Here is a 13,485-nt window from a genome sequence, read left to right as displayed (position 1 = left end):
CTTATGTGCCTGAATCAAGGTATCAATGACCGAATCAGAAAACCCTCGCTGAGATAAAATTAAGCGTTCAATCTCCAAGCAGTCAGCTGCAGAGAAACTAGATACGGATGATGGAAGGGTCCCTGAATGAGAAGATCTTTCCTCAATGGGAGCTTCCACGGTGGCTGAGATGACATTTCTACCAGATCGGCATACGAAATCCTGCGAGGGCATGCAGTGGTGATGAGGATCACCGATGCCCTTTCTTGTTTGACTGGAGCAATCACCCGGGGAAGGAGAGCAAATGGAGGGAATACATAAGCTAGGCGGAAAGACCAAGGCACTGCCAAAGCATCTATCAGCTCGACATGGGGATCCCTGGACCTGGACCCGTATCTCTGAAGCTTGGCATTCTGACAAGATGCCATGAGATCCAACTCCGGCCTGCCCCATCTGAGAATCAGGTTTGAAAATACCTCCGGATGGAGTTCCCATTCTCCCGGATGAAATGTCTGTCTGCTCAGAAAATCCGTCTTCCAGTTTTCCACCCCTGGGATGTGGATTGCTGATAGATGGCAAGAGTGAGACTCCGCCCACTGTATTATCTTGGCTACTTCTGTCATTGCTAAGGAACTCTTTGTTCCTCCCTGATGATTGATGTAAGCCACAGTCGTTATGTTGTCCGACTGAAATCTGATGAATCGGGCCGAAGCTAACTGAGGCCAAGCCTGAAGCGCATTGAATATCGCTCTCAACTCTAGAATATTGATGGGAAGGAGAGAATCTGCCTGAGTCCATACACCCTGAGCCCGTAGGGAGTTCCAGACTGCTCCCCATCCTAACAGGCTGGCATCCGTTGTCACTATCACCCATGAGGGTTTGCGGAAGCAAGTCCCCTGGGATAGATGATCCAGCGACAACCACCATAGAAGAGAGTCCCTTGTCTCCTGATCTAGATTTAGTCGAGGAGATAAATCTGTATTATCTCCATTCCACTGCCTGAGCATGCTCAGTTGCAGAGGCCTGAGATGGAATTGAGCCAACAGAATGATGTCCATTGCCACAACCATCAATCCAATTACCTCCATGCACTGAGCCACTGAGGGCTGAAGATTGGACTGAAGGGCTCGACATGTATCCATGATCTTTAACCGTCTGACCTCTGTCAGAAAACTTTTCATGGAAAGAGAGTCGATTAGAGTTCCCAAGAAGGGCACCCTTGTCTGCGGAATTAGAGAACTCTTTCCCAGAATTACCTTCCACCCATGAGTCCTCAGGAATGATAGGACAATGTCGGTATGAGACTTTGCTAGCTGATAAGATGACGCTTGGATCAGAATATCGATTAGAAACAGCACCACCGCAATGCCCCGCGGTCTTAGAACCGCCAGCAGGGACCCCAGAACCTTTGTGAAATTCTGGGTGCTGTGGCCAGACCGAAAGGAAGAGCCACAAACTGAAAATGTTCATCCAGAAAGGCAAACCTCAGGAACTTGTGATGATCTCTGTGGATAGGAACATGAAGATATGCATCCTTTAGATCCACGGAAGTCATAAATTGACCCCCCCTGGATCAATGGAAGAATGGTACGAATAGTTTCCATCTTGAAAGATGGGACTCCTGTATTGGAACGGGACATATTACTCCCATGGAAAAGAGGTCTCCTACACAACGTAAGAACGCCTCTCTTTTTATCTGGTCTGCAGATAATCGAGAAAGAAGAAACCTTCCTCTGGGGGAAGAATTTCTGAACTCCAACTGATATCCCTGAGACACAATTTCCAGTGTCCAGGGGTCCTGAACATCTCTTATCCAAGCCTGGACGAAGACAGAGAGTCTGCCCCCTACTAGATCCGATCCCGGATCGGGGGCCGACCCTTCATGCTGACTTGAAAACAGCAGCAGGCTTCTTGGATTGTTTACCCTTGTTCCAAGACTGATTGGGTCTCCAAGTGGACTTGGGTTGTGAAAAGTTCCCTTCCTGTTTAGAGGAAGAGGGAACTCCCTTGAAATTTCGAAAGGAACAAAAATTACTCTGTCGACCTCTATGTTTGGATTTTTTATCCTGCGGGAGATGACCCTTACCTCCCGTGATGTCAGAAATAATTTCCTTCAAGTCAGGCCCAAACAGGGTCTTCCCCTTGTAAGGAATAGCCAAAAGCTTAGACTTGGATGACACATCCGCAGACCAAGACTTTAACCATAAAGCCCTGCGTGCTAAGATGGCAAAGCCCGAACTCTTAGTCGCCAATTTAGTAATCTGCAGCGAAGCATCCGTAATAAACAAATTAGCTAACTTAAGAGCTTTAATCCGATCCTTTATCTCTTCCAAAGGAGTCTCAGTCTTAAGAGTCTCTTCCAGAGCATCAAACCAATAAGCGGCCGCACTGGTGACTGTGACAATGCAAGCCGCAGGTTGCAATAGGAATCCCTGATGAACGTAAATTTTCTTAAGGAGACCCTCCAATTTCTTAACCATAGGGTCCTTAAACACATAACTATGCTCAATAGGAATAGTAGTACGCTTGGCCATAGTAGAAACAGCACCCTCAACTTTAGGGACCGTCTGCCAAGAATCTCTAATAGCATCGGCTATAGGGTACATTTTTTAAAAAACTGGAGGAGGAGAGAAGGGAATACCTGGTCTCTCCCATTCTTTTGCAATAATCTCTGAAGTCCTCTTTGGGACTGGAAAGACATCCGAATAAGATGGAACTTCCAAGTATCTGTCCAACTTACTCAATTTCTCTGGAGGGACCACTATTGAGTCACATCCAGAGTAACCAACAGCTCCCTCAGTAATAAACGGAGGTGCTCAAGCTTAAACCTCAAACAAACTACATCAGAATCAGTCAAAGGTAAAGCACTACCTGATTCAGAAAGTTCACCTTCGGAGAGTACCTCTGTACCCTCCAACTCAGAACCCCGGGAGGGTACTTCCGCAATCGCCATCATAGTATCAGAGGCTGAATTGACTACATAGTTGTCCTGTCTTGAACGCTTGCCATGCGATATGGGAAAATTAGATAACGCATCAGAAAGTGTAGAGGACATCACTGCAGCTATGTCTTTTAACGTAAATGCTGCAGAAACTGGTGAAATACAAGGTCCCGCTTGAGCGGGCGTTAAGGGCTGTGACGCTTGGGGAGAAATCTGCGGCATACTCTGCATCTCATCTGTAGACTCTTGAGAAGCATCCGCCTTAGGCAAAGATTTGTCAAAAAATTTTTTGTCTCTATAATATAAGGCCCTCTCAATGCATGAGGGACAAAAATGAGCAGGAGGTTCCACAGTGGCATCCAGACACAACGAACACATTACAGTCTGGATATCATCTGAATCCATGACAATAGAAATCAAGAAGCACTTTGGTCTTTAAATTATAGGTTTTCAATTTATAGCCAAACAGTATAGAAATATCAGCACAGACTAAAAATCCATCAGAATACTATAATCATGACCAGATACTGTGCCTTTAAAAATAAGAAAGTATCAACAATATGTCAGTTACACTGAGAAAAGTTAACGATATAAGTACCATTAGGATGAAATATAACCTAAGCAGCACCTCGCCTCAACAGCTCTGCTGAGGCGCCTACCTGCCCCCACGGTCCTCCGACCACACTTAGGAACTAATCCGGGATGTAGCCCACAAACGCCCAAGACCGCTTGCTTAACTTTCAACCATGCGGTCGTGGCGTTACTCGCAGTGTGTTCCAGCAGTCGGGACTTCCGGAATGAATAAAATCTGCGCAGCAACGAAGGCAAGAGTGCCAAAGCAAGCCCCGCCCATCGTGGGCATCACATCGGCCGGCCATTGCTGAAAGTAGTCTCAAAAAGACCGGTCCATAAGACAAAAACACCCCAGCGTCAAATCGTATAAGCACACTAAGCAGTGACCTATACAAGCCCTCCGGTATAACATACAGTCCTGTTAACATACATTAGGCCAAATAAATTATTAGCTCCATAACGTAAACAGCACCCTTGTGTCGGTTGACATGGCCCCATGAAAACTCCCACACACTGTTACAGAGAACAGCCCTACCCAGAGAGCCCATGTTCCCCAACAGATCAGAAGTGCACAGTCATTTTCTGAGGTAGCAAATGTCCCAGAAAGTGAAAGACTGCACTTACCTCTGTGCTGAGCGACAGCATGTGAAGTCTCACAGGATCAAGAGGACTTCTCCCTCCTGCAGCTCTGTGGACACAGAAGGGCCTTAGTTAACATCTGCTAAGACCATCAGCATCTGAAGGGCAGCACTAATATGGGAGGCGCAGTGAGGGTTAAGTCCCACCAGTTCCCACTGCTCTAAAGCCACCTGCAGCTCTACTCTAGAGGCTGACAAGGAATACGGCTATACACTCTAGTAAAATAGCACTCACTGGTACCATTTTAAAAAATATAATTTATGCTTACCTGATAAATTCCTTTCTCCTGTAGTGTGATCAGTCCACGGGTCATCATTACTTCTGGGATATTACTCCTCCCCAACAGGAAGTGCAAGAGGATTCACCCAGCAGAGCTGCCATATAGCTCCTCCCCTCTACGTCACCTCCAGTCATTCGACCAAGGACCAACGAGAAAGGAGAAGCCAAAGGGTGTAGTGGTGACTGGAGTATAATTTAAAAAATATTTACGTGCCGTAAAAAAACAGGGCGGGCCGTGGACTGATCACACTACAGGAGAAAGGAATTTATCAGGTAAGCATAAATTATGTTTTCTCCTGTTAAGTGTGATCAGTCCACGGGTCATCATTACTTCTGGGATACCAATACCAAAGCAAAAGTACACGGATGACGGGAGGGACAGGCAGGATCTTTATACAGAAGGAACCACTGCCTGAAGAACCTTTCTCCCAAAAATAGCCTCCGAAGAAGCAAAAGTGTCAAATTTGGAAAATTTGGAAAAAGTATGAAGCGAAGACCAAGTTGCAGCCTTGCAAATCTGTTCAACAGAGGCCTCATTCTTAAAGGCCCAAGTGGAAGCCACAGCTCTAGTGGAATGAGCTGCAATTCTTTCAGGAGGCTGCTGTCCAGCAGTCTAATAAGCTAAACGTATTATGCTACGAAGCCAAAAAGAGAGAGAGGTAGCAGAAGCTTTTTGACCTCTCCTCTGACCAGAGTAAACGACAAACAGGGAAGACGTTTGTCGAAAATCTTTAGTTGCCTGTAAATAAAATTTTAGGGCACGAACTACATCCAGATTGTGCAGAAGTCGTTCCTTCCTTGAAGAAGGATTTGGACACAAGGATGGAACAACAATCTCTTGATTGATATTCCTGTTAGTGACTACCTTAGGTAAGAACCCAGGTTTAGTACGCAGAACTACCTTATCCGAGTGAAAAATCAAATAAGGAGAATCACAATGTAAGGCTGATAACTCAGAGACTCTTCGAGCCGAGGAAATAGCCATTAAAAATAGAACTTTCCAAGATAACAACTTTATATCAATGGAATGAAGGGGTTCAAACGGAACGCCCTGTAAAACGTTAAGAACAAGGTTTAAACTCCATGGCGGAGCAACAGTTTTAAACACAGGCTTAATCCTGGCCAAAGCCTGACAAAAAGCCTGAACGTCTGGAACTTCTGACAGACGTTTGTGCAACAGAATGGACAGAGCTGAGATCTGTCCCTTTAAGGAACTAGCGGATAAACCCTTTTCTAAACCTTCTTGTAGAAAAGACAATATCCTAGGAATCCTAACCTTACTCCAAGAGTAACCTTTGGATTCGCACCAATATAGGTATTTACGCCATATTTTATGGTAAATCTTTCTGGTAACAGGCTTCCTAGCCTGTATTAAGGTATCAATAACTGACTCAGAAAAACCACGTTTTGATAAAATCAAGCGTTCAATTTCCAAGCAGTCAGCTTCAGAGAAGTTAGATTTTGATGTTTGAAAGGACCCTGTATCAGAAGGTCCTGTTTCAGAGGTAGAGACCAAGGTGGACAGGATGACATGTCCACCAGATCTGCATACCAAGTCCTGCGTGGCCATGCAGGCGCTATTAGAATCACTGATGCTCTCTCCTGTTTGATTCTGGCAATAAATCGAGGAAGCATCGGGAAGGGTGGAAACACATAAGCCATCCTGAAGGTCCAAGGTGCTGTCAAGGCATCTATCAGGACCGCTCCCGGATCCCTGGATCTAGACCCGTAACGAGGAAGCTTGGCGTTCTGTCGAGACGCCATGAGATCTATCTCTGGTTTGCCCCAATGTCGAAGTATTTGGGCAAAGACCTCCGGATGAAGTTCCCACTCCCCCGGATGAAAAGTCTGACGACTTAAAAAATCCGCCTCCCAGTTCTCCAGTCCCGGGATGTGGATTGCTGACAGGTGGCAAGAGTGAGACTCTGCCCAGCAAATTATCTTTGATACTTCCATCATCGCTAGGGAGCTTCTTGTCCCTCCCTGATGGTTGATGTAGGCTACAGTCGTGATGTTGTCCGACTGAAACCTGATGAACCCCCGAGTTGTCAACTGGGGCCAAGCCAGAAGGGCATTGAGAACTGCTCTCAATTCCAGAATGTTTATTGGTAGGAGACTCTCCTCCTGATTCCATTGTCCCTGAGCCTTCAGAGAATTCCAGACAGCGCCCCAACCTAGTAGGCTGGCGTCTGTTGTTACAATTGTCCAGTCTGGCCTGCTGAATGGCATCCCCCTGGACAGATGTGGCCGAGAAAGCCACCATAGAAGAGAATTTCTGGTCTCTTGATCCAGATTCAGAGAAGGGGACAAGTCTGAGTAATCCCCATTCCACTGACTTAGCATGCACAATTGCAGCGGTCTGAGGTGTAGGCGTGCAAAGGGTACTATGTCCATTGCCGCTACCATTAAGCCGATTACCTCCATGCATTGAGCCACTGACGGGTGTTGAATGGAATGAAGGACACGGCATGCACTTTGAAGTTTTGTTAACCTGTCTTCTGTCAGGTAAATTTTCATTTCTACAGAATCTATAAGAGTCCCCAGGAAGGGAACTCTTGTGAGTGGAAAGAGAGAACTCTTCTTTTCGTTCACCTTCCATCCATGCGACCTTAGAAATGCCAGTACTAACTCTGTATGAGACTTGGCAGTTTGAAAGCTTGAAGCTTGTATCAGAATGTCGTCTAGGTACGGAGCTACCGAAATTCCTCGCGGTCTTAGTACCGCCAGAAGAGCACCCAGAACCTTTGTGAAGATTCTTGGAGCCGTAGCCAATCCGAATGGAAGAGCTACAAACTGGTAATGCCTGTCTAGAAAGGCAAACCTTAGATACCGGTAATGATCTTTGTGGATCGGTATGTGAAGGTAAGCATCCTTTAAATCCACTGTGGTCATGTACTGACCCTTTTGGATCATGGGTAAAATAGTCCGAATAGTCTCCATTTTGATAGATGGAACTCTTAGGAATTTGTTTAGGATCTTTAAATCCAGGATTGGCCTGAAAGTTCCCTCTTTTTTGGGAACCACAAACAGATTTGAGTAAAACCCTTGTCCCTGTTCCGACCGTGGAACTGGATGGATTACTCCCATTAATAAAAGCTCTTGTACGCAGCGTAGAAAGGCCTCTTTCTTTATTTGGTTTGTTGACAACCTTGACAGATGAAATCTCTCTCTTGGGGGAGAGTATTTGAAGTCCAGAAGGTATCCCTGAGATATTATCTCTAGCGCCCAGGGATCCTGGACATCTCTTGCCCAAGCCTGGGCGAAGAGAGAAAGTCTGCCCCCCACTAGATCCGTTCCCGGATCGGGGGCCCTCAATTCATGCTGTTTTAGGGGCAGCAGCAGGTTTCCTGGCCTGCTTGCCCTTGTTCCAGGACTGGTTAGGTCTCCAGCCTTGTCTGTAGCGAGCAACAGATCCTTCTTGTTTTGGAGCAGAGGAAGTTGATGCTGCTCCTGCTTTGAAATTCCGAAAGGAACGAAAATTAGACTGTCTAGCCTTAGGTTTGGCTCTGTCTTGAGGCAGGGCATGGCCTTTACCTCCTGTAATGTCAGCGATAATTTCTTTCAATCCGGGCCCGAATAAGGTCTGCCCTTTGAAAGGTATATTAAGTAATTTAGACTTAGAAGTAACGTCAGCTGACCAGGATTTTAGCCACAGTGCTCTGCGCGCCTGAATGGCGAATCCGGAATTCTTAGCCGTAAGCTTAGTTAAATGTACTACGGCATCTGAAATAAATGAGTTAGCTAACTTAAGAGCTTTAAGCTTGTGTGTAATCTCATCTAATGGAGCTGATTCAAGTGTCTCTTCCAGAGACTCAAACCAAAAAGCTGCTGCTGCAGCCGTGACAGGCGCAATGCATGCAAGGGGTTGCAATATAAAACCTTGTTGAACAAACATTTTCTTAAGGTAACCCTCTAACTTTTTATCCATTGGATCTGAAAAGGCACAGCTATCCTCCACCGGGATAGTGGTACGCTTAGCTAAAGTAGAAACTGCTCCCTCCACCTTAGGGACTGTTTGCCATAAGTCCCGTGTGGTGGTGTCTATTGGAAACATCTTTCTAAATATCGGAGGGGGTGAGAACGGCACACCGGGTCTATCCCACTCCTTAGTAACAATTTCAGTAAGTCTCTTAGGTATAGGAAAAACGTCAGTACTCAACGGTACCGCAAAATATTTATCCAACCTACACATTTTCTCTGGTATTGCAACTGTGTTACAATCATTCAGAGCCGCTAACACCTCCCCTAGTAATACACGGAGGTTTTCCAGCTTAAATTTAAAATTTGAAATATCTGAATCCAATCTGTTTGGATCAGAACCGTCAGCCGCAGAATGAAGCTCTCCGTCCTCATGTTCTGCAAGTTGTGACGCAGTATCTGACATGGCCCTAACATTATCAGCGCACTCTGTTCTCACCCCAGAGTGATCACGCTTACCTCTTAGTTCTGGTAATTTAGCCAAAACTTCAGTCATAACAGTAGCCATATCCTGTAATGTGATTTGTAATGGCCGCCCAGATGTACTCGGCGCCACAATATCACGCACCTCCCGAGCGGGAGATGCAGGTACTGACACGTGAGGCGAGTTAGTCGGCATAACTCTCCCCTCGTTGTTTGGTGAAATGTGTTCAATTTGTACAGATTGACTTTTATTTAAAGTAGCATCAATGCAGTTAGTACATACATTTCTATTGGGCTCCACTTTGGCATTAGCACATATAGCACAGATGTCTTCCTCTGAATCAGACATGTTTAACACACTAGCAAATAAACTAGCAACTTGGAAATACTTTTCAAGTAATTTACTATAATATGAAAACGTACTGTGCCTATAAGAAGCACAGAAAGAGTTATGACAGTTGAAAGTTAATAAACTGAAAGGTTATAGCATCAAATCTTTGTAAAAAACACAATTTTAGCAAAGGCTTGTTCCCATTAGCAAAGGATAACTAACCCTGATAGCAGAAAAAAAGTTACAGAAATAAACGTTTTTTATCACAGTCAACTACAATCTCACAGCTCTGCTGTGAGTGATTACCTCCCTCAAAACAAGTTTTGAAGACCCCTGAGTTCTGTAGAGATGAACCGGATCATGCAGGAAATACAATGAGCTTCTGACTGAATTTTTTGATGCGTAGCAAAAGCGCCAAAAAAGGCCCCTCCCCCTCACACACAACAGTGAGAGAGATCAGTAAACTGTCATAAATTAAATAAAACAACTGCCAAGTGGAAAAAAATAGTGCCCAAAATATTTTATTCACCCAGTACCTCAGAAAATGAAACGATTTTACATGCCAGCAAAAAACGTTTAACATAAATTAAGTGTTATTAAAAAGCCTGTTGCTAGTCCCTGCAAATTAGGCTAAAGTCTTATGCACACAGTATAATTCCAGTGAAGTGCCATTCCCCAGAATACTGAAGTGTAAAATATACATACATGACAGCCTGATACCAGTTGCTGCTACTGCATTTAAGGCTGAGTTTACATTATATCGGTATGGCAGAATTTTCTCATCAATTCCATTGTCAGAAAATAATAAGCTGCTACATACCTCTTTGCAGATTAATCTGCCCGCTGTCCCCTGATCTGAAGTTTACCTCTCCTCAGATGGCCGAGAAACAGCAATATGATCTTAACTACGCCGGCTAAAATCATAGTAAAAACTCAGGTAGATTCTTCTTCAAATTCTACCAGAGAAGGAATAACACACTCCGGTGCTATTATAAAATAACAAACTTTTGATTGAAGGTATAAAACTAAGTATAATCACCATAGTCCTCTCACACATCCTATCTATTCGTTGGGTGCAAGAGAATGACTGGGGGTGACGTAGAGGGGAGGAGCTATATGGCAGCTCTGCTGGGTGAATCCTCTTGCACTTCCTGTTGGGGAGGAGTAATATCCCAGAAGTAATGATGACCCGTGGACTGATCACACTTAACAGGAGAAATAATAAACTCTTGATTGAAGAATCTAAACTAACATCTCACTTTACCTCTTCCTATCACTAACACGGGCAAAGAGAGCGACTGGAGTGGGAGGGAAGGGAGAAGCTATATATACAGCTCTGCTGTAGCGCTCTTTGCCTCCTCCTGCTGACCAGGAGGTGATATCCCACAAGTAAGGATGAGATCCGTGGACTCATCGTATCTTTAAAAAGAAAAGCTGTTAATACGAGTCGGGATGGTTTTGCAGAAAAACTCTCCCTGCATCTCCGGACTCTAACTTTCATCCATGCTCTCACTGAGAGTCTGACAGGACTACTTAAAACTCCAGTCCCATCTCGAAGAGTACTACCCTTTATAAGAGACTACGCCTTAATCTTCTGACACTTCTCTGCCAACCTCCTGTGAAGAAAAAAGAATGACTGGAGGATGAGGGGAGTGGGGAGGTATTTAAGTATTTGGCTGGGGTGTCTTTGCCTTTTCTTGGTGGCCAGGTTCTGTATTCCCACAAGTAATGAATGAAGCCATGGACTCTCCTCGTATTAGATAGAAATGCTTTATTTTGAATTTAAATCACTTGTTTAATCCACAAAGTTGCATTCCCAGAATGTCCTGTATAGCTTCATAGCATATGGGCCCTCCTGTCTGATTTACTTAATCCACATTTGGATTACGTTGGTGAAACTTTGACTGTGTTGCAGGGAACAAATCTATACTAATAAAAGTTAATTTGTTTTAAAAAAAATGCTCTTAAGAAAAAGGAGCATTGTAGTTTTCTTTTAAAAAGGGACATTAAACACTAAATACTTTCTATAAGCAAAGTATTGAAGTTATTCCCCGCCTTCCTCTAGTCATGAGTGCGGCCATGTTGGAATTTATCTTTCACTGCATTCCAGTGCTGATTGCACATGTGCAGTAACTCTCCTTCAGATACCTGCAGTGTAACATAGGTTCCTTAATGGCTGCACCCATAATTAGAGATATGTGCATGAAGTGTTTAGTGTCCCTAAACCTTTAAAGAGACATAAAAGTGTAAAAAAAAATTTTTTATCAGATATATTAGATCAATTTATTATTGCACTATTGCTTGCAAATAACTGTGTTTAACCACTGCAAAGTCAGCTCTAGAGGAGCAATGCTCTAGTGGGACCTAGCCAAACACATCTGATGAGCCAATGGCAAGACGCAGATATTTGTAGCCACCAATCACCAGATAACTCCCAGAACAGCATTGCTGCTCTTTAGCCTACCTAGGTATGTGTTTCAACAAAGGATACCAAAAGAACAAAATAAAACAAAAAGTTGCATAGAAGTGCACTATCTGAATCATGGAAGTTTAAATGGGCACTAAAGTCAAGATTAAACTTTCATGATTCAGATAGAGCACACACTTGTAAAACAACTTTCCAATTCACTTCCATTATCAAAATGTGCACTATATTTTTATATGCACAGTTTCAGAAGCACCAGCTCCATTCACAGCATATTCATATATACATTCTGTGATTGGCTGATGGCTGTCACATGATGGGAAGGAAAACTGAACTAACTTTAAAAATTGCGAGCAAAAAAAATCGACTACTCATGCAAATCAGACTAGTACTTTTGCATGTTTTTTTTATTATCCATTTGTTGATTATGCAATTCTTCAATGACTCCTTTGACATAGTGCCAAATTATGTAACATTAGCTTAGCACCAGCTATGTAAAGCAAAGGGTTAGATAGATATTTTACAACAAAAACAGAACGCCGCTCCTGGCTCTACTGAGCGGGTCTGTTTTCTTCTCCTAAGCACATCGTGGGCACGCTGTCTAATCACAGCCGGCCTGATCTCGCTATTAAACCCAATGTAGCTCGCTCCAGCTACCAGACCGTGAGCGAGCTACATTGAGTTTAATAGCGCAATCGGGCACGCTGTGACTAGACAGCGTGCCCGCGATGCGCTTAAAAGAAAACAGACCTGCTCAGAGCCAGTATCAGCGTTCTGTTTTCGTTGTAAAATATCTAACGCTTTGCTTTACAGAGCTGGCACTAAGCTAATGTTACATAATTCTGCACTATGTGCAGAATCATATAACATTATTTGTTAGGTTTACTGCCCCTTTAAGCTTTATGTCATAAAAAAAATCATTATTTATTTTAAACAATTGAACACTAACGGTAGAAATTGTTACAGTTTAATGTCCCTTTAACTGGATGAGAATTAGCTCTCTAGCAATAAAGGTATTAATGTGATTAATGCGTCACAGCACGAGTGTTGTGATTAAACTGCAGAAAAGGATAAACATGCCCTGCTTCAGCTGACTCCTTTCATCAGTGATATCCCAGTCTTACCTCTTCAAAGAATCAATAAGCTGCATGAGAGAGTCTGGAGAAGCTGGGAGCTAAAAGAAAAGACATCCAATATTTGCAAGTGTATCCTGCATGCATGTGACAATTACTAAACATATAAAGCATCTTCAAGGCCTACATTATAGGGCAGACAATTTTACTGTACAACGAGAAATACAATTTTTACAAGAAACAAAAAAACTACCAGCTATTTTGGCATAGCCCAGCTTTCCTTTATTTACACTGCTGAATCATCAAAAACATACTAACCACACGAGGTGCAAGCAGAGCCGGAAGGAAGCGAGATGTAAAATACGGTCTACGAAAAATGCTATACAAAAGAGAGATAAAATATATTGAAATTAAAAATTTAAGGAAAGGGATGCGACTTATCAAACATCAAGGATAACATAAGTAAGAAAGATAGATAAGGTCAGTTCAAAAATTATTAAAGAGGGATATGAAATCCAGCATTTTTCATTCATGATTTAGATAGAGAGAGCAATTGAAAAAAGTTTGTAACTGACTTTAATTATCAAATGAATGTTCTCTTGGTATCCTTTGTTTAAAAGCAGGTATGCCCAGCAGCATGCACATGTCTTGGAGCACTATACAGCAGTAGCTTTGCAAGAATACTTTAAAGAATGTCATACATTTGCAAGAGATGTGTTGCACTCCAGAAATGTGCATGATATATACCTAGATTTGCTCTTCAATAAAGAATACCATGAGAATTAAAGTGATGGTAAATCCTAGCGTAGGGAAACTAAACCCAAATTTTTTCTTTCGTGATTCA

General features: G+C 43.3%; 1 protein-coding gene across 1 annotated transcript in view; it reads right to left on the bottom strand.

The window, feature by feature from the left end:
- The window catches only part of FANCA (FA complementation group A), a 442,214-nt gene that overhangs the window by 330,948 nt on the left and 97,781 nt on the right, over positions 1 to 13,485 (bottom strand). Inside the window, 2 exon segments of the mRNA XM_053699359.1 lie at positions 12,693 to 12,742; positions 12,960 to 13,020. Coding sequence (XP_053555334.1) covers positions 12,693 to 12,742; positions 12,960 to 13,020 — 111 coding nt within the window.

Source organism: Bombina bombina, chromosome 1 (assembly GCF_027579735.1).
Source record: "Bombina bombina isolate aBomBom1 chromosome 1, aBomBom1.pri, whole genome shotgun sequence".
In the NCBI taxonomy this organism is placed as follows: domain Eukaryota; kingdom Metazoa; phylum Chordata; class Amphibia; order Anura; family Bombinatoridae; genus Bombina; species Bombina bombina.
This window is presented reverse-complemented; position numbering and strand designations above follow the sequence as displayed.